The following is a 20,903-nucleotide window of genomic DNA, read 5'->3' as shown; positions in this document are numbered from 1 at the left end:
CCTGAACTTTGAACAATATTGTCCTTGAACCAGTTTAAATACCTCTCTGGTGCTTTATGTGCATACTGGGGCCTGCTTTGTTACACAGCTGAGGCTTGAAGATACGAACTGACACCTTGTAGCTGGGTTCATCTGCCTAGCAAAAACGAGGCAGTCTTGCAAATATTTATTATTTGGCATAATTTTTTGTGGGTTAAGGTTAAAGGGCATCGAAATGCAAAAAGCGAACGGCGCTCAGATTGCATGCAAAATGACCATTGGCATCAGCAGCAGCAGCAGTCGGGGATGGCACAGGGCATCTTAGCATCGCTAAGCAAACCGGCAATGCCGTCTTGGCTCCGCAAAAGCAGCCCAGTGCGTGTGTCTGTGTGCTCAGAAGTCAGTCCCGTTGAGTCCAACGAGATTTTCTCCCGGGTAAGTGTGTCTGTAGCACCAGGGACTTGAGCGGACAGGTGCAGAATGTGGCTTTGCTCTCTGGTTCAACCGCCATTGAGAGACGGAGCTCTGAGGAAAAGGAGAAGCGGGGAGAACCCTGCGCGCTTTCACTTCCCAGCAGCCTGCGCTTCTTCCTCCGAGCCTCGAGAGGCCGCTGCAACCGGACCCTTTGGGGCGGAAGAAGGGAAGCGAATGGGCACCGGAAGCTCTCGTGCGCCGGCCTCCGCCGCTTCCGGCTGCTCCTTCCTTTTTCCTGCCTCCCTTTCCCTCTGCGCACGTGGGGTCGGCGGTGGCGTTCGGTCTCCGCAGGCATGGCGGCCAATACCGGGAACCTGCCGATGCGGCTGCTGCGCAAGAAGCTCCACAAGCGCAACCTCAAGATTCGCCAGCGCAACTTGGCCCGGCAAGCGGCGGGGGCGGCGGATGGCGCGATGGGCCCCGGGCCCTCCGGTAAGACGGCGGCCGGTGGGGAGACAGGGACACGGGCGCCCCGAAGGGAAGCTAAATGGAAGGAGGGGAGACCAGGGACGGGCTTTTTCTGTTTCATCTGTGCGCTGATGTATTGGGTTTCTGCGCTGCCCTTCATCCGGGGGTCACAGGGCGGGTGGCTGTATAAAGACGCAAAAAAGTACATAACAGTGTAACGAGCAAAAACAGCAACCCCCCCCCAACAGCTTAAAAGGGTAATAGATTATTGAGTTAGCCAAAGGCCTGGGAAAAGAGGAATGTATTTGTCTGGCGTCAAAAGGATCCCCTTTTGTGTGACGTGCCTCCGTCACACACACATGCATTGTGCCCAGATCAGACTCTCGTGCGCCGGCTCCGCCGCTTCCGGCGCAAAGACAGTGTGTGTCTTTGTATTTAAGAACGTGAGAATAGCCCGCTGGATCAGGCCATGGCCCAGGTAAGTTCAGCATCCTGTTCTCAAGGTGGCTGGCCAAGGGGCTGTGTGAGTAAGCAAGATTCGGACACAAGAGGGCTCTCCTGTGTTTTGGGGTAACTGGTATTCAGATGTTTAACTGCCTCTGAACATGGAGGCAGAGCATAGTCATCATGGCCAACGGAGGCAGAAGCAGATTCCTCCAGGAATTTGTCTAATCCTCTTTTAAGGACATATGGGTTGGTGGCCGGCTCCGCCTCCTGTGGGAGCAACTTCCATAGTTCTAACTTTCTTTTGTCTACCCTAAATATTCCAACATTCAGTTTCATATCATAAGAACATACGAACATACGAAGACTGCCTTATATCGAGCCAGACCAGCTTGCTCAGTATTGTGTACACTGACTGACAACGGTTGTCTGGGGTTTCAGGCTAGAGTTGCTACCAACCCTACCTGGAGATGGTGTTGGGGATTGAACGCAGGGCCTTCTGCTTTCAAGGCAGATAGTTACTCTACCACTGAGCTGTAACCCTTCCCCAAGTTCTAAGAGTTCTAGAGTTGTGAGAGAGGGAGAGAAACTATGCACTTCCTCCATGCCATGTGTAATTTTATAAACTCATGTCATGTCACTCACCTTTTCTCTAAACCAGAAATATCCAACTCCGGAGAGACTGTGACCTATTTGCAGTATAAAAAAACTGTCAGTGATCTACCCATTGTCATTGGAGGCAGGAGGAGTGTGCATGGGGTGGATGGATTGCACAGAGTTGTAGAGTTGTTGAGCTTTTTTGAGGGAGGATTGCACAGAGTTTTTTAGCTTTTCCCTCCGTAACTTTTTGTACACGATAAGGATCCCGTGATCTACTAGGATCAGCCAGGGATCTACAGGTAGATCATAGAGGAGTCATTCCATCCCCTTGATTGTATTTGGTTGGCATTCTCTGAATCTTTTCCAGCTCTACAATATCCTTTCTTTCTAAAACATGTGCACACTTACTTTTTGTGAGCAAGAAGAGGTTGTCCATTGGGTCCAATAGAGAGAGTGTATGCACCAGTAGTAATTAACTAGAGGAGCTATGAATGTGATCTGGCTCTTAAAATTCATGTGTGAAGTTGTGGTTGTTTCTTAAATGGTGTCAGACATTGCTTTGATTTATTATTGTTTGTCTCATTAGGAGCAACAGTTGAGGGCATCGCGGAAGACTTTTCCAGCATCTCAGAAGCAGCAGCTGAAGAACAAAAAACAGAGGGTGTGGAACAGACTAAAGTAACACCAAACAATGGTGAGGCTGGAAACACACAGCCTGAGTTGAAAAAGAAGAAGAAAAAGAAGAAAAGAAAAATTGTGGCTGATACAGAAAATGGTATTATATCTCTTACTTTTATCCAGCTGTAAAAATGCCTTTTATGGGGTACTCAGGTGCCCAACAGTTGCCTATTAGGTGCTTGGGAACCACAGTGCAAGGGGATTGCCAGTCCTATGTTTGTAAGTTGCCTTGTGCAGTTTCAAAGTTTACCTTGTCTGGTTTCAAAGTTTAAAGAAGTAGTACAAGTGCCTTGCAAGTGTGAAGCTTCTTCAAAGAGCAGCACTGGGAGGGAGAAGCAGCTTCTGTTGAATGGAAACCTTATCCACCTCCTAGAGCAAGGCGCACTCATCAGCTGATGGGCAGTTGGGAATGCACCTTGCCCCAGCAAAACAACAATCAAGCCCACTTTAAGATCTGATTGTTCCTTTGAAGGCAGAGCCTTACTTGGTCTGCAGCTGATGTCATGTGTAGGGCAGATGGGGAGGCCTTGTAGGCTAAAACTGGTTCTCCATGATGTGGGAATGCGGCCAGTGGCTAATACCATAGTGCTGTCTTGTTATTTTCTGGGACTTTTTAGTTAGTCCATATTGGAAGAGCAGTAGATAAACTGGCTGTTCATCTGATTGAGCAACACAATTCTGCCTTCTCTGTTTTCTTCTTCATTCTCTTCTGCTTTCTAGGTGACTACTCCACATAATGCAGAACCAGCTTTTCCCTCCTTTTGCAGCTTAGATGCAGAAAATTTGGTGGTGGTTTATATGTGGCATAAGTACATTTTTGTCCATAGTTTAAATACAAAACCAGAGATCAACAATGTGGAATTTCCCCCCTAGCCCTTTGAATGAATGTACCAACTACGCTGACTGCCGTATAGATTCTTGCTGCAGACTGCTAGTTCATATGTACATGTCCGGTATTGGCATTGATTGATTTCCGTGCATTGTGTATACACAGAAACTAAGAAAGCAAAAATGGAGGAAGAATGCACTGAGGAAGAAGAGACCTTTAATGGGGAGCCCAAAGAAGAAAGTAGTGAAAGTTTGGATGAGAAAGAAGTGTCTGAAGATGCTGATGGACCTGCTTTGCCTCTAGGACTAACAGGCAAGCTCCCCCCACACCCCACTTCTTTGTTCTGTTTCTTGTTTAGTGAGATTTTGTCTTTCAAAATGTTCAGATGGTACTGGGTTTTCTCTTTTTTAAAGCGAACTTTAAGTCAATTGGTAGTTTCACTTATTGTCTGTGGACTGACCCTTGGGAGTACATTTCATTGAACTCAGTGAGATTTATTGGACTGGGCTCCAGGGCTCTGGATTTTGATTTCTGTTGATCTTGGAGATCAAGTTATCCTTGCTTTGGCATCCAGCTGCAGCACGAACCTCTGGTCAGCAGTGGCAAGGCTTGATGGAGCAGTGCAGCCCACGCTATGTCTGCAGCTCCAGCATTCACATTGGTTAGAGTGGAAGGTGGGGTGGGCAGGAGGGATGTCCCTTTACGGTGCCAGTTCCCAGCCTGTGTATGATTGTATGTAGCATTGTAGCCTTAAATTGTCCAGACATGTGGAACTTTCCCATATTAATCTGCACAACTCAAGCCAAGAGATATTGGCAAGCAAATGCTACACATGCAGTAGGCCATGAGTAGGCAAACTCAGGCCCAGGGGCCAGATCCGGCCCAGTCGCCTACTAAATCCGGCCCGCAGACGGTCCGGGAATCAGCGTGTTTTTACATCTCTGGGTTATTTGTGGGGCATAGGAATTCATTCATTTCCCCCCCCCCCAATATAGTCTGGTCCCCCACAAGGTCTGAGGGACAGTGGACTGCCCCCCTACTAAAAAAGTTTGCTGACCCCTGCAGTAGGCTGTGTATGGGACTTGCAGATGTGTAACTCCTTCAGGCATTGCTGCAATGTGGCTTTCATATGTGGAAAAATTAAACCATCTCAGCAACACGCTAAGCTTATTTGGTGGTCAGGTGATTCCAGAGAAAGTTGTGTGTACTGAGGCTGGGAATGCTTAGGAGCTGGATAAGTTAGCTGTCGTCAGAATTTTCCGTGGTGTGCAGAAATGAAATTTGATACTGAGAGACCAGCTTTGTTCTACTTTAATAAGGGTTTGTTGCTATTTATTTTGGCATGTTGTCAATGGAAACTGACCAAGATCATTTCTGCCTTCAGGTGCTTTTGAGGATACGTCCTTTGCTTCCCTTAATGGCCTTGTCAGTGAGAACACGTTGAAAGGAATAGCTGACATGGGCTTTACACACATGACAGAAATTCAACATAAAAGTATTAAACCACTTGTGGAAGGCAGGTAAGAAATGGCTTGTGGAAGGCAGGTGTGTTTTGTATGGACTCTTTGTTTGTTTGTTTGTTTTTTGGTAATCGTATCAATGGCAACTGGCCACGATAGCTGTGTTCTGCCTCCACAACTGGACGCAGCAATGCTTCTGAGCACCAGTTGCTGGAGATCACAGGAGGGGAGAGTGATCATGTGCTCAGATTCTGCATGTGGGTTTCCCTGAGGCATCTGGTTGGCCACTGAGAACAGAATGCTGGACTAGATGGCCCATTGGCCTGATCCGACAGGGCTCTTTGTATGTTCCTATGAATGCAAAGTAACTAAGGAGATCGCTCTCGGATAGCCACAGAATGATTTCTCCTCTCCTCCCCACCCCACGTGCTGTTACTGGGATTGCTGTCTTGTGCATACTAGCAAGATAAGAGCCCAGTGAACACAGGGGTAATATTTAGCATGACTCCCAAACACACCATATGGAACAGGGAAACACACATCTGTAAGGGAAAGAAGAAGGAAGAGCAGGGCCTGTTTGCACAAGGAGCAGTCTGATATGCAAATGGGGCATCACAATTGGATATCACCCCATGGGACTTAATTTGAATAATTGCTTGTAGGATCAGGCTGGGTTTCTTTCTATCTCATTGCTGGGTTGTGAGCAATGTATTAAAGCATGCCACATTAAAATCAGTTAAGGTTGTGGTGGAAAATTAAAATAGTGACAGCTTCAAGTAGTCCTACTTATGTATTTTGGAAAACGATTTTCTGTGTCATATGTAATAATGTAGTTTAGGCTGCAATCCTGTACCTAGAAATAAGCTCAGTGGGACTTACTTTTGCCTAGGCATGCATAAACACAAACTCTGGGCTTATTTATGTTTACCTTCAAAGTTATTCTTGTTTGACTTTAAATTGTTTCAGCTTTCCTGCTCCTAAATTCAGTTATTCGTACTTTTTTTATCTGCAGAGATATTCTAGCAGCTGCAAAAACCGGCAGTGGCAAAACTCTGGCATTTCTTATTCCAGCCATAGAACTCATCTACAAGTTAAAATTCATGCCCAGGAATGGTAAGATTTTCTGCATTGCCTTCTCACTTGAAAGTCTGAAGATAAATTTGGGGATAATTGTTTGCCATTATGGTCTCCTTTTTGCATCTTTCCCTCTGCCCCCTTCTAGGAACGGGCGTCCTCATCCTTTCGCCTACTCGGGAACTTGCCATGCAGACCTATGGTGTCCTCAAAGAATTGATGACTCATCACGTCCACACTTATGGCCTGATAATGGGAGGCAGTAATAGATCTGCCGAGGCACAGAAACTTGCAAATGGCATTAACATCATTGTGGCAACTCCAGGCAGGCTTCTGGACCACATGCAGGTAGGAAAAGAAGTGTGTAGCTCAGGACTTATTTTGTGTGCCTTGTGATAGCTGGTGACACTGTTTAAATGCCTTGCAGAATACTCCAGGGTTTATGTTCAAGAACCTGCAGTGCCTGGTGATCGATGAGGCAGATAGAATCTTAGAAGTGGGATTTGAGGAAGAAATGAAACAGATCATTAAGCTCCTACCAAGTAAGCCAAACATTCAAATTGTCCTCATTCTTTCTTTCTTGAGATGGCAGGGAGGGCGGCGGTCTCAAAACACTTTATTTTTATTTTTTGCAGTTCTTGCTCACTTCTTCAGTGTCTATTGTGTTTTCATTTTAAGCACTGTGCAGAATTTTAAAGGGATGTGCCTTCCTTACAGCGGGCTAAATAGTAACATTTGTAGAGTGATCCCATGCATATTTACTTAGAAATTACTTCCATTCTATTCCGTGGATCTTACTCCCAAGTAGGCACGTTAAGGATTGCAGCCCATCTGCATCAGCACTTGCTAATAAATAAATAACGTTTTTGGTGTGCTTCTACTTCAAAACTGGACTGCTATGAAACTATTTGGCTCTTAGTTGAAAAAAAAACCTAATTTTAGAAATCTCCAGATTATACAAAGAGCAAGTGTGTTTCTCATAGCATTAGTGTGTTTTATTTCATTCAAGGTCTGTTGCTCTAATCCATTCAGTTGAAGTTGCTCCCTATTTTTTCCCTTCCCAGAGCGTAGGCAAACCATGCTGTTCTCTGCTACACAAACGCGTAAAGTTGAAGACCTGGCCAAGATTTCTTTAAAAAAAGAGCCATTGTATGTTGGGGTTGATGACAATAAAGAGACAGCAACTGTAGATGGGCTTGAGCAGGTAACTATCAAGCGATGGTGGTGGTGGAAGTAGTAGTAGAAAGATACATTAGCTTCTTAGCAGAGTTTGTTTCATTTTTACTGCTGTCCTGGACGCTCATTTCTCTACTTTTATCAGAATTCCCTTTCTCCAGGTGCCCTTTGTTTTTCATATTGTCCTGGTTCTCATGTAACTCTTAAGTTATGATTTAATTCAATTGTCCTAACCTGGTTCAGTGTCTTAACCAGGATTTATTCTCAATGACTAAACCACACTTTTAAACCATGGCTTGTTGATGATTCATAAGCTTTTATTGTTGACCACCTATAGTTCCACAGATACTATATCTGTGGGCCCTCCAGATCTTTTTGGGACTACAACTCCCATCATCCCTAGCTAACAGGACCAGTGGTCAGGGATGATGAGAATTGTAGTCCCAAAACATCTGGAGGGCCGAGTTTGCCTATACCTGATCTAGCGTCTTCATTGTATAGCTTTCACCTTATGCTGAAGCTGTAACTTCACTCTGTACTTTGGACAGTTAATACCTGTTGTTTTGTGGGACCCAGCACTTGCTGAATTTGTATTGTTCTGCTCTGGTTATAATGTTCTGCTTGTGTTTTTTTAATTGTACTGTAGCATATATAATTGTATATTATATTGCTGTGGCCTGCCCTAGGATCTTAATAAATAAGTGCTACATGCAAACCCAGACATTGAGATCTGCATCCAAGTTCAGCCAGTGTACATGATGTTTCTAATTTTGGCTTACAGCTGATCACTTTTTTCAAATATTCATGTATCTTCCATAACAAACCTGATTCCTATGCAGTGGCATAATTACAGCTAAGTGCAGCTTTGAAATAGTGTGGACGCCATGCTGCTGGCTGAAGATATTAATTGTCTACTATCTCACTTGGAATGGTTTTATACCAGATTTAGATTGGGCTTAGGTTTATTAAATTTGTATATTGCTTCCTACTAAAGTCTCAAAACAATTTGCAATTAGGATAAAGAAGATAAAAACACAGTCACATTAAAGGCAGGTGCTGCCCAAGCGATGGCGGGGCGGCAGGGAGCAGGAACCATCTTTGCCTAGCCCAAAAGGATAACAGAGTTGGCAGTGACTAGCCTTAAGAAGTCATTCCTACAAAACCTGCAGGAATAGTTGAACATTATTTGGGGTAAACTTTAATTGTACTCATGCAGATTCTCTTTATAGTCCTTTTTTTGTAAGGAAAATAAAACTTAAGGGGCTTAAAAGTAAAACCCACATTTCACTGAAATCTTTATTCAGGTGGCCTGACATTTTCTAAGGCCATCATTTTTGAACATGTTCACTGGAAAATCCCACTGAATTTAGTTGGATTGCTGGCAAATGTGCATAGGATGGAACTTTAAGAAAACGTAACTGTTTTCTATGATGGGATGTCTTTCTTCCTGCAGCCCCCAGTCTTCTACAGAGGGTTATCCAACCCTCCGGAGCAGATTTTGCCATCACAGCGGGCGGGGGGAGCTGCAGAAGGAAGGGGAATCCATTCTGCCAGTGGTGCCTTTTCTACTGGCAGATGAATAGCATTGGAATTGGGTTTGTTTGTTTTTAAAACCCCCTTTTGATCCCTTTCCTTTAGTCAATGGGAGTCAACCACACACCTTCACTTCAGATCAAAAATTTTCACAAGTAAGAGATTAGGAAATGGGTTATCAGAACACAATTCTTTAGGTGAATTTTGGTACAGTGTGCTTCCATTTGGAAGTTGCTAGAAATAGTACTATAGAAGGCTATATGTATATAAAACCATTTTCCCAATCATTTTTAGGGTTACGTAGTGTGCCCTTCAGAAAAGAGGTTCCTCCTGCTTTTCACTTTCCTCAAGAAGAATCGGAAGAAAAAACTGATGGTGTTCTTCTCTTCATGTATGTCTGTGAAGTATCATTATGAACTTCTTAATTACATTGATCTCCCAGTCCTGGCCATTCACGTAAGTATATGTTTTGGAAATGACAATCTACTTTGAAACTGGCAGTGTTTATCCATGACTGTTTTGATCACTCAAGATTTATTTTGGGTTAATATACATAAAGCTGATAATCTGATAAACCAGAATCTAGCAGTAATCCGTCACTTGTGAGTTATTGCGTGCTCCCTTTTCACTGGCTGCGTTCAGAGGTAATACTAAGCTTTTGAAGTATTATTTGTTTAACTATCCATGAGATGCATGCTGATATATGCTGCTTGAGTACTCCCACAATCTATTGCCAAGGTTCGTTCTTGGCTTCCCTGCTCATTCATGGTTTCTTTGAGAGAAACAAACCAAAAGGGCTGGTTTAAGCAATGCTAAGCCAGCTGCTCCATAGTTTGTTTTTCTGCTCAACTAAAGGATGGTTCTGGTGTTCAGTTAAATGAACCATGTCTTAAGCAAACCAATAGCTTAGCGGTCTTTATGATGTGATGGATGTTATAAGCCAGCCATTCTCAACTTGTGGGTCCCCAGATGTTGTTGAACTACAACTCCTATCACCCCTAGGTAGCAAGGCCAGAGCTCAGGGATGATGGGAGTTGTAGTCCAGCAACATCTGGGGATCCACAGGTTGAGAACCACTGTAAGGCATTTTGGCAGTGTTCAACCAGTACTTTTACAAAAATTTTGGCCAGCTAAATGCCATCTTTAACTGACAGCTGATCTCAGACTTATGGGACTTCCAGGGCACACTGTGAATAATTTCAATAGCCCCTCTTTTTGGCAAGAAATTTACCCTGCTCTATGCTATCATGAGACCCCTTTTGCATCTACAGCTGGGTGTTTTGAGCCAACTTGCAAGCTTGAATAATGCATGTAGCTTTGAAGTTAGTGTAAATTGCAGGTGGCCTTTTATGAAGCCTGAGAGTGCATAACAAGAATGTCAGCATCTCGGCAAGATTTCTGCAATGGAGTCATAAATTAACCTTTAAATGTCATCAGCAGAACCTTTCTCTTAAACCTGCCTTTAAAATGCTTATGTGAAGAACTCGGTTTTGTCAGCAAGGTTGAAGTTGTTTGTTAGAATGTTGTTAGCTGACAGTTAACCATTTTAAGTGTGTCTGCATTAATGTAGTAAAGTGATTTTCCCCCCAGTGCCCATACTATGGAAGAAGCAAAACACCCTTTGTTTCTTCTTAAATTAACACAAAAATGACTATTCAGGTAGAATTTACTAATTAACTGCAATACTATGCACTTTTTAGAAAGCAAAAAAAAAGTTTTTCATTCTCTCCCATAAACGGACTTTTTCTGTTTTGTTTTTGTTTATGTTTCTGTTTACAACTGATGCAGTTCATATTCTGCCAGTTTACCTAACATGGAAGGCCCTGAGTATTTCCAGTGAAATGTGTCATTGCAACAAAGAACTTCAGGGCAGATTTGTGCAGCAGTTCAACAACCATTCAATGGTAGAGGTTTTTTATTTATGGTAGAACCCATTCCTGTGTATGGGTTTTACTATAACCTCTCTGGAATACAACTCCCATTAGCACGCCATGCTGGCTGAGACTAATGGGAATTGTAGTCTAAAACATTTGGAGGGCACTAGGTTGGTTAAGGATGTTTTATTGTATGAGCTGCTGATGGTTTTCTTTACACCCCAAAACAGGTTCACCAAAAAAGGTGTACCATAGATTTATGTGGGGTCAGGGAGAGGAGAATGCAGACTTAACCATGCGTTATTGGACAACGTCTCTAACCATCTGCCTGGAGATTTTTATAGTTCAATACTTTTTGAGTTATTTCCCCACTGAAGTAGAAAGTGTGATATACAACATAAATCAGTCTTGAACTGCTACTCTCGATGGCTATGCTCTGCCTCCCATGTTGGAGTATGTCTCTGAATGCCAGTTTCTGGGAATCACAAATGAGGAAAGTACTGTTGCACTCAGGTCTCTCTCACAATCTTCCTACTGTAAGGTAAAGGGACCCCTGACCATTAGGTCCAGTCGTGACCGACTCTGGGGTTGCGGCGCTCATCTTGCTTTATTGGCTGAGGGAGCCGGCGTACAGCTTCCAGGTCATGTGGCCACCATGACTAAGCCGCTTCTGACGAACCAGAGCAGCGCACGGAAACGCCGTTTACCTTCCCGCCGGAGCGGTACCTACTTATCTACTTTGACGTGCTTTCAAACTGCTAGGTTGGCAGGAGCTGGGACTGAGCAACGGGAGCTCACCCCGTCACAAGGATTCGAACTGCCGACCTTCTGTTCGGCAAGTCCTAGGCTCTGTGGTTTAACCCACAGCGCCACCCGTGTCCCTCTTCCTACTGTAGGCTGCTCTTCTTGCATTTTCTCATAAAAAGCAGTAATTGCTGCCTTTTTCCATGCTGGACATTTCTTCTGATTTTATGTGGTGGCTAAAAGTGTAAACTGACAGCCAGCAATTCTCTGATCTAAATCTTGCCTTCGGCATGGATTTGCTGGAGTGTTTTTTTGCAAACTGCAGAGCCTTGGCATACTGGCTGCAATATGGGGATAGTAATGCAGGCCTTTCTTTACAGGATTCTTGTAAGAATTAAAAAGCACTATTTATTTTGCCGTGCATAATATATCACAGGTTACTTCCCACACAGTGGTGGTTCTGACACTTGTTCACACCTAGTTATGGCTTTGTAATGGACTTGGGGTTTGTTTGGCAGTATAATTATTGACATAATTCTGATATATTTGTAGCCAGGTTGCTATTCATGCAGTGTGATGCATGTACATTATAGGGATGTGTTGGCTTTCAGGCTCTCTCTGGAGAATCCCATAGTTGCTTATGAACCTCATCATGAACATCTCACTTTCTTCTAGGGCAAGCAGAAGCAAACGAAGCGCACGACGACATTTTTCCAGTTCTGCAATGCAGATTCTGGAATACTCTTGTGCACAGATGTAGCTGCGAGAGGACTGGACATTCCGGAGGTTGACTGGATTGTTCAGTATGACCCACCAGATGATCCAAAGGTAGTACGATTTCCTGAAAGATGTATGTTTTCAGAGGCGCTGTGGATTTAACCCACCTAAGAAATTCCCCCGTGTTCCTGAAACTAAATGAGACCGCAAATCTTAATTTATTTATTTATTTATGCATATTTATAACATGCACTTATAATGTAGCAAGGTGGCATACGGCGTATAAGAATAAAAATAGAGCATCAATAAAATCCCTGCTAAGCTTGACTTCACAATTTAACATTTAAATTTTATCCATTACATTTCCTCCAAGGAGCGCAAGGTGGCATGCATACGTTTCTGTCCCATACAGTGATGATACCCAATTTTGTTTTGCTTCTGCAGGGTTTCTATATCCTGTACGTTCAGACTGTTTTTTGAGACCCTTCAGAATGTTTTTTTCTCTTTTTTCCCCTTTTTGGGGGGAATTATTTGCACAAGATTGCTCTTCTAAGGAAACTTTAAAAAGATAAAGGAACTGGAAAATCTGGTATATAGTGAGCAGAGAGCACCATTCTGCATATGGCAGAGCTCCTCACTCCTCTGTGTATACTCAGCTGTTCTTTTCCTTCCCTCCATTGTCAAATCCCTATGCTGAACCAAAGATCTGCTTAAGTAGCAAAAGTCACAATGCTAGTACCAATAGTTATTGGCATGTGGGGTGGCTTGCATCAGCGCAGAAACAGCAGCATCCCAGGAAGAGAGAGGCCAGACTTTCACGCTGCCTTCCAGTTAAATTGCTTGTTGCTGCATGATCAGTTTGCTGAAACATGCATGTAGCTTTCAGGATTGGAGCAGGATCCATGCTGCAGGTGTTTGCCTTCCGGTATGTGGAGACCAGTAACAGGGGGATGACCAGGGTGGGAGCAGATCTAGCTAGCATGTTCCTGTCCTCACACAGGCAATTCTATAATGGTGGGCATGGAATGCCTGAATAAGGCAAGAGTATTGGAATCATAGCTGGCTCCAGCGATGTTCAAGAGCAAGTTAGAGTGGCATTTAGGTGAGACATTGGGAGCCCAGAAGGAAAGAGCTGGTTAATGTGCTGCTGGCTGCCTGAGCATGCAAATGGTGACAGTAATGAGGAGCAGCAAGAAATAAAGATCATGAGCAGTGGTGGGTCCAGGGTGTTGGGACCTTAGCAGCAGCCAGAAGATGCTAACTTCCAGCTGCGTCGGCTCCAACCAAGAAGAGTCAAGCTTCCAAACTCCCCCCCCCAAAAAAAAACACACAATGCTTTATTTTTCCCATTGTGTGTACTTTTCCAAAGCATCCATGCTTTTCCTCTTTTTTTTACTTATTTATTTTGTCAAAGCTAAGTCCATAACTGAAGTAAATAAGAATTTCATTTGGGGAATAGAAGACTTTTATGTAAGTTTAGTTGCGGATCTGTTTATGTATGAGCGCCTTTTGCTGTGCCTCTGTTTACTGTAAAAGAAATGTTAGTTACTCTTGCATTGTTTCTTTTTAAAAAGGAATACATTCACCGTGTTGGTAGGACTGCCCGGGGTATAAATGGAAGAGGACATGCTCTGCTGATTTTACGTCCGGAAGAACTGGGTTTCTTGCGTTACCTAAAGCAAGCCAGGGTAAGTCAGTGTGGAGCACAGCAGCTAAGCTTTAATGATTAATCAAATAATTTCTACCTGTCTTAATTGCCTAAAGAGTGTTTAACTAAATAACCTTAGTAGAATTGCAGAGCGGCTGTTGTTATGAAACTGCATAATTTAGAAGAAGCTTTCCATCATATGCATGTGGAGTTTAAGGGAGTAGAGAAAATTTAACACAAGCTATGGATGAGCTATGGAGGGACGCGAGTGGTGCTGTGGGTAAAACCTCAGTGCCTTGGACTTGCCGATTGTATGGTCGGCGGTTCGAATCCCCGCGGCAGGGTGAGCTCCCGTCTTTCGGTCCCAGCTCCTGCCCACCTAGCAGTTCGAAAGCACCCCTAAGTGCAAGTAGATAAATAGGTACCGCTTTATAGTGGGAAGGTAAACGGCATTTCCGTGTGCTGCGCTGGTGCTGGCTCGCCAGAGCAGCTCCGGACAGCGCTGGCCCCCGGCCTCTTAAGTGAGATAGGCGCACAACCCTAGAGTCGGACACGACTGGCCCATACGGGCAAGGGTACCTTTACCTTTATGGATGCACTGCTTTGATATCCTGGTTCTTGGTCCCATCACATATCCAGCAGTATCAGAGCAAACAGAATCAGCTTCCAATTCCCATGATGCCAAGGATGGTCATAAGTTGTCAGTAAAATTGTTTGTTTTGTGTGTTTTGCATAGAATGGTGAGGTCTTTGATGGCGGCAATACCACCGTGAAGATGGCAGGGCAGTGCTGCTGCATATATTGGTGGTAGCCCACAGGGGGTTCATATAAGCTTGTTTTCCCACTGTAAAATGACTCATGAACACATCTTCTGCAGGAATTATGCAAATACAGAAACTTCCATGACGCATTTGCACAGGAATGCATCAGAGTAATTGTCCCCTGTTGGGTATAGAAATGTGAAATGTCTTTGGTTATGAGGGTGTTTCAGAATGCGATTACAAAACAGCTGCTCATGCTGTGTATGAACTTCTATTCCTCTTTGAAACATTTTTGTGTTGAAATCGCTCTCTGGATTTCTGTCATCACCAAAAAAACCCCTGCTTTATTTACACTAATTTAGCAAGTGCAGAAGAATGGGATTTGGGATGAGCATCCATATGTTCTAGACAGCTGCTATTTGTTTTTAGTGACAGTTCTCTGAACTGATGTTTGAGCAGCACCTGCCTTTTCAGTATCTTCCGCATATAATGTAACAGTTTTCTTAATTATTCTTTTAGGTACCATTAAATGAATTTGAATTTTCTTGGTCCAAAATTTCTGACATCCAATCTCAGGTAAAATAAAAATAAAAGCATTTCTGCCACTTGCATTCTTAAGCTTGCTTCACCTATTTCTTTGGGAAAATTTGTACCCCACATATCTAGGTAACTAAAAATAAATACAAAAAGCAATCTAATGAATAAATCATAATAGAAGAACACACAGTGTTGTGAGGTGTGAGTGAAACTAAATTTGGATGAATTTTAATCCTGCTACATTTAAAGTAACCGTAGCAACCTACTTATAAAACGAACATAGCACAGTGTGTGTCTTACGTATGTTGAGGCACCTGAGTGGTACCCTTATGGTCTTTCTTATTAGTGTTTATTTGTAGCCTTTCAGAATATTTATACGTCCTCATGGAAGGATTTATAATAGAAAATAGAGTAAAATAATAACAGTTCCCACAGGGCAGTTGACAGTATATGGCCTGAAGGACTCAGGGCAGGCAGAGGAATGGGCCATAGCTGGAACAGACCCTGATGTCGTTTTGCACTTCCTCCCACAAGAATTTCACTACGAAGGATAAAATGACAGCATGTGAGTGTAAACTGAGCTGACTGCAAGACGTTAATATCAGAGAGGTTGGCATTGGGGCGTGATTTTAGAAGCCTTTCCTCTATGGCATTATATATTTTTTAAAAACCTGGAAGTGGAAACATGCTGTGTATATTTTTAGCAGTAGGTAAGATGGAGACCAGGATATATATTTTTCAGAGACCTGGCAAAAAGTCCCACTGTAGAATGTGGAGTTTTCACACTTCGTTCTATGAAGGAAATTTATACCTAATTTTCAAATTCTATAGCCACATATTTTTGTAAAAAAAAGAAGAAGGAAAAGAGCAGTATCTCTTGATAATGAGCTTGCATTGTTAACTTTGAAAACTACAATTTGATAAATGTGTGTACTATTCCAACTGTATTGCTCTATTCTTCCAAATGATAAATGTCAGTGTCAGTTACCTGCAAAATTTTCCATTTCCTCATTTATTAGGTGACTGTATAATGAACGTTCCTTCTGCCTTTGTAATTTTCAGCTGGAAAAATTGATCGAGAAGAACTACTTTCTTCACAAATCTGCCCAAGAAGCTTACAAAGCCTATATAAGAGCTTATGATTCCCATTCTCTGAAACAGATCTACAACGTCAATAACTTGGATCTGCTCAAGGTTGCGCTCTCTTTTGGCTTCAAAGTCCCACCATTTGTGGACCTTAGTATCCTTTTGTTGAAAAGTATTGATTTCTTCCCCTTTCTAAGATTCAGATGTGTTGGGGTCAACTGTTCCCTTGTCAGTTAACCAGTTTGTGGGCTGGTAGTAGATCTGGTTCAATGGCAGTTTTGGAAATTCAGAACTGCAGGTGTAGATTTTAGACATGACATTTTCATGTGTAAAAGAAGGTGGAGGGCATGAGCTTTCAGCGTGTAGCGATAGCACTACTCTTAAGGAGGGCCTGCCAGGGCAAATGATTATGGTCTGCTTTTGTTGTTTCATTCCATCTTCTTTGCATCCTAAAATGCCCATTGACTTTGTGTTTACATGGACCAGTTATTCTATCCTTTGGAACACGGCTGCTTCAGTCACAAGCTTGACGTAATAATGGTATCTAATAGAGGGCTAACTTTGCTCTCCGTAGAAAAACTTAATTGGAAAACTGAGCAATGGCAGTCACTAGGTAAATTTCTACAGATGTTTTCTTCTCCCTTGCCACACTTGCAACCTAGTTTTGAAAATGTACTGCTAATGCTATGATTCAACCCCCCCCCCCCCAAAGAGACCTTGGTGCCATCCTTAGAATTTTAATAGCTTAAGCTAATTACATATTTATGAACTTGCATTCCTTGACACCATTTTCTCAGATGTAAACAGCAGCCACGGGAAGAGATTGCAAAAAAGAGGTGGCGGTGGAGGGTTTGGCTATCAGAAATCAAAGAACGTCCAGAAATCCAAAATCTTCAAGCACATTAACAAGAAACAATCAGATAGCAGGCAGTTTTCCCGCTGAGATGCTTGTTCCGTGTTCACAGAAATGGCTTTTGATCCTTTACTTAATTACTCTGTTCTCTGCAAAGTAAGGTGCATTCAGTATAGAATTTGGTATAGACTTTGAAGCACACACTTTTAGGACACAGTCCAGTCCTCTGTGATCATTGTACCTATGCATGGAAGATTCCTTTTAGCTTTTCCCACTTCTTCCAGCCTATGCTCACATGAATTGGCTGCAGTTCTCTTACCCGGGAAAATAGAATGCCTCTTCCTGTGTCCCCTATACCCATCTGCAGTGCAGGATATTAGTATTCTTGATAGACATCTTGGCTGACCCTTTGCGGGTCCTCCAGGACTACAATGGATTGGCGTTCAAGTCTCTATCCACTGATACTATGTGGCACTTTTAAAAGGGTGCTCTATTTTCTTCCATGGACTCCCAAGTGATTTGGCATCTCTCAGAATTTTTAGGCTGTATGTACACAGATTTTGCAAGAGGTGATTAATACAATTCTTTTTCATGTACTCTTTAAGTTTTTGTACTCAGAGACTCTTCCTTGTGTTTTCTTACAAAGTAAACGTAGGTTGTCTGTCTGCTATGCCACATGGCTGTTCATAAGCTCTTTAGAGGTTTGACAGCCCACTGGGGCCATGCTTAGAAATTGTAGGTGATTATTTCCCCCATCCCACCCGGTCCCAAGTGGCAATTCCTTTTTCCTCCAAAGCTTCAAAAGCCTTTTTGTAACTTTTGGAAGTATAAAGGATGTTTGAAGAAGAGAGAACCTTTATCCGAGACGTATATAAAGTGATATCTTACCTTGAATTGAAAGCTTTGAAGAAGTTTAGGGGTATTGCACTCTGTATGAATTTTTGAATTGAGTTTAAATGGTTAGAATTCAAAAGGTCAACCAAAATTATATATCACCGTGTCACACGAATAAATGCCTTTTGAGTTCTGGCCACATAGCACACTTCTCAGGCTATTGGTTCTGCCACCAAAGCAGATTCTTTCCTTTTTGTCCCTTTTGGAATAGGCTTCAGGCCCCGCAGCCATGTTCCATTAGGGCATCCAGCTTGTGCATTTTAACTACATGAACTGCCTTTTTCACATGGCAGCAGGAGAGCAACATCAGAAGCAGCGAGGTACTTGTGAATCCAAGTGGTTGTGTTTGCAGTAACACTGAAAGCCAGGTTTCCTACTGATGAGTTGCTTATATAGTAATATAAGTTGTGTTGGAACAAGCAAATGGGAGTTGTCCTAACCACACTCTCGCAACTGGAATGTCAGTTTTGAAGGCTCACCCAAATCCGGAGGGTTGTGGGAACCCCTGATCTGGATTTGGGGTGAACATTCCATTCTGCAAGGAGAAATCCCTGGACTGCGAGGACATTTGCTGTAGAGCTATGTTGAATTCCACCCTTGGGATGGAATTCAACAAAGCGCTAAGTGGAGGAACAGGGTCTGGTCATGCAAGAAGACTTCCACCTTCTCTTCCCCGCTGTGCCCTCAAACCTATTCTGGTGGCTTCCCCAACCCAATTTAATTTGGGGTGGGGGGGGGAATCCTGCTGAGTAAGCGAACCTCGTTTCAGTCACACAACTTAGTTGACACCTGCCCTCCTGGAGCCAGTTGGCTTATGATGCTATTTTTGAATTTTGTCAAAACTCAGAAGACCGTTGAGTCTTCTGAGGGATGCTCAGTTGTTAGAGGTCTAATACAACCATAGCTACCTGTGTGGGAGATGGCTGGAATAGCAACAGAGAATGAATGGCTGCTCAGAGAGCTTGTTCCAGGTAAAAAACTTGGAGAGTATCTCCAGGCAAACTGGCAGAGCAGTTCTGCAGAGTTAGGGTGTTCCCCCTCTCAACACCTCTTCCTGCCTCAAACAAATGGGCTAGGAATACTCAAGGGCTTAATTTGCAAGGCTGAGCTGCTGTAAAAGTGTCTTCCTGTAGTCTCCTATTTGGAAGACTTGATGCCAGAAATTCACTAGGATTCACAGATGCCTCTCGCTTGATTGTGCAGATGCATTTGACTTCACCTCTGCTTTTACTTACGGGATGATTTACAAAACTCTGAAAATAGTTTCATGAGTCCCAGGGGACTTTTGGCTTCTATTGAACGGCATCTTTCCTCGTGCTGCATGGCAAGCTGCTTTTGAAATGGAAACTCTGACATTGAGGGTTTCAGCTGCGATTCAGTTGTTTGAAGAAGAAAAGGAAAAGGGTCCACTGGGCAATCGTAAGTCTTAAGCAGCTCTTTGAACCCCACTTAATGTATACAGTAGCTTGCAGATAGGATAACAGCTTAGTCTATTGAGCTCTGGCTCTCATATGAGTAGTATCACAGGAAGTTGTAAATACTATAAAAATGGACTGGAAATGTAAGGTTTCCTGTGCACTTTTCCCATAATCAATCTTATGGGTATTTAATAGACCTCGGCCATCGTGCACTCAAGGCTTGTCTCATAAAGGTGACTGATGGTTTGCACACTAATACTGTATTTCTTGAGGAATTGCCTCCCACTCAGAAAACCTTGACGAGGAAATTGGACTTCGTAAGCCGGTTAAAGGGAGGTTATCAAAATGGCTGTGGGGAGATTTTAAAAACAACCCCACTATAGACCCATAAAAGAAAACACAGTTGCTTTGCTGAAGCTTCCCATAATAGGAATCGAATAAGCCAGGCATGATGCAGGCACATCTTATAGAATGCTACAGTCCTGTGCTGCTTTGTGCAGATATAGAATAGCAATTACTTTCAAAATCATTCAAGATGAAGTGATACAGATGGGAGATTTATTGACCATGCAGCCAGAGTTTATCAAGTTGGATACTCTATGCCTCTCTATGGTTTCACAATAGTAACTGGGGGGAGGGGGGGCTTTAAGGCCATTGCAGATTACCATGACACACAGATTGATAGTTCACTTTTCCAGATGAGCTAAGTTACCATATTGGGAGGTCTGATTATATCGATGGCTTGCACCATCTGAAACATTTCTTTAACCGCTCCCCACCAAAAAACCCTATTGAAATGTACTTCTTATGGGTGCATCCAAACAAACAAGAATTTGAAAAGATCTACCACTCACTTGTTGGGTTAGTGCAGTTTTCAGCATATTCTGTAATGTGAAATTTGTTCTTAAATTCTACTTGCACGCTTTCATGTGAAAAAAAGACATGTTATTAGAATTGTAGAGTTGGGGAATTCTATTGAACCATAGAATTGTGAAGTTGGAAGGGACTCTGAGGGTCATCTAACCCAATCCTTTGCAATGCAAAAATATCAATTTTTGGGCCCCCATCCAATTTGAAACCGTATCAGACCCTGCTTAGCTTTTCAAATGTGCTAGCAGTTTTTATTGCTGCGCCACTAAAGGAATACAAACCTTTGTGACTAATTTGGTTTGAAATGTCAGGCTCATCCCTTTTCCTCCTGTTCCACTTGGTTGTTCCACTTGATTATTGGAGCCTGTTCCCTATTCTCTTCACTGCTATTTTTGTAGCTGCACATCCACTTGTTAAGCACAGGTCTATTTTTAATGACTTTCAGGGGAAGCTAAACTTCATCCCAGAAGTTAGTTATCCTATGAAGAATTCTTGGGGTTCCCTCATCCCTCCAGTTAGAAAAGTTACATCTTGAAATTTCTGTTAGCAACGACTCACAAAGAAATACTTCCCTCTCATGTCACATGTGAGAGAGCCATTCACTTGAGTAGTTAGTTGTGACGTGAACTGGAGCTGACTCAAAGAGTGTAAGAACTGGCTCTGTTTTCACAGTGGAATACAAGATATCACAATAACTTGGTGGAAGCGGCCAAGTTCAACAGGCCCTTTATCATGCTGTCTAGCTTATCTGATTGTATTTTGCAGAGGCACTACCAACAGGAAAGATTTCTGGTCATATTCAATGTGCTAAGGAGATGGTTTGGTCAGCAGAAGCCTTTCTGCTTG

At 43.0% G+C, this 20,903-nt stretch overlaps 1 protein-coding gene across 2 annotated transcripts; it reads left to right on the top strand.

Moving 5' to 3' along the window:
* The first annotated feature begins 680 nt into the window (after window positions 1-680).
* Window positions 681-17,479, top strand: DDX18 (DEAD-box helicase 18). Of its 2 annotated transcripts, none has more exons than XM_081921776.1 (14): window positions 681-885; window positions 2,501-2,680; window positions 3,578-3,724; window positions 4,797-4,932; window positions 5,885-5,985; window positions 6,095-6,294; window positions 6,374-6,488; window positions 7,011-7,150; window positions 8,950-9,111; window positions 11,949-12,101; window positions 13,565-13,678; window positions 14,919-14,975; window positions 15,999-16,176; window positions 16,820-17,479. In XM_081921776.1, the coding sequence occupies exons 1-14, from the start codon at window positions 747-749 to the stop codon at window positions 16,963-16,965; spliced, it is 1,968 nt and encodes a 655-aa protein (XP_081777902.1). In that variant the 5' UTR covers window positions 681-746; the 3' UTR covers window positions 16,966-17,479. The 2 variants fall into 2 exon arrangements, with proteins under 2 accessions (XP_081777902.1, XP_081777901.1); XM_081921775.1 differs by having other exon boundaries at window positions 2,492-2,680.
* The last annotated feature ends 3,424 nt before the right edge of the window (window positions 17,480-20,903 follow it).

The sequence above is a fragment of the Podarcis melisellensis genome (genome assembly GCF_964234715.1).
Source record: "Podarcis melisellensis genome assembly, chromosome: 1".
NCBI classification, from domain to species: domain Eukaryota; kingdom Metazoa; phylum Chordata; class Lepidosauria; order Squamata; family Lacertidae; genus Podarcis; species Podarcis melisellensis.
Note: the sequence above shows the minus strand (reverse complement) of the source record. Positions and strands in the feature narration are given on the sequence as shown.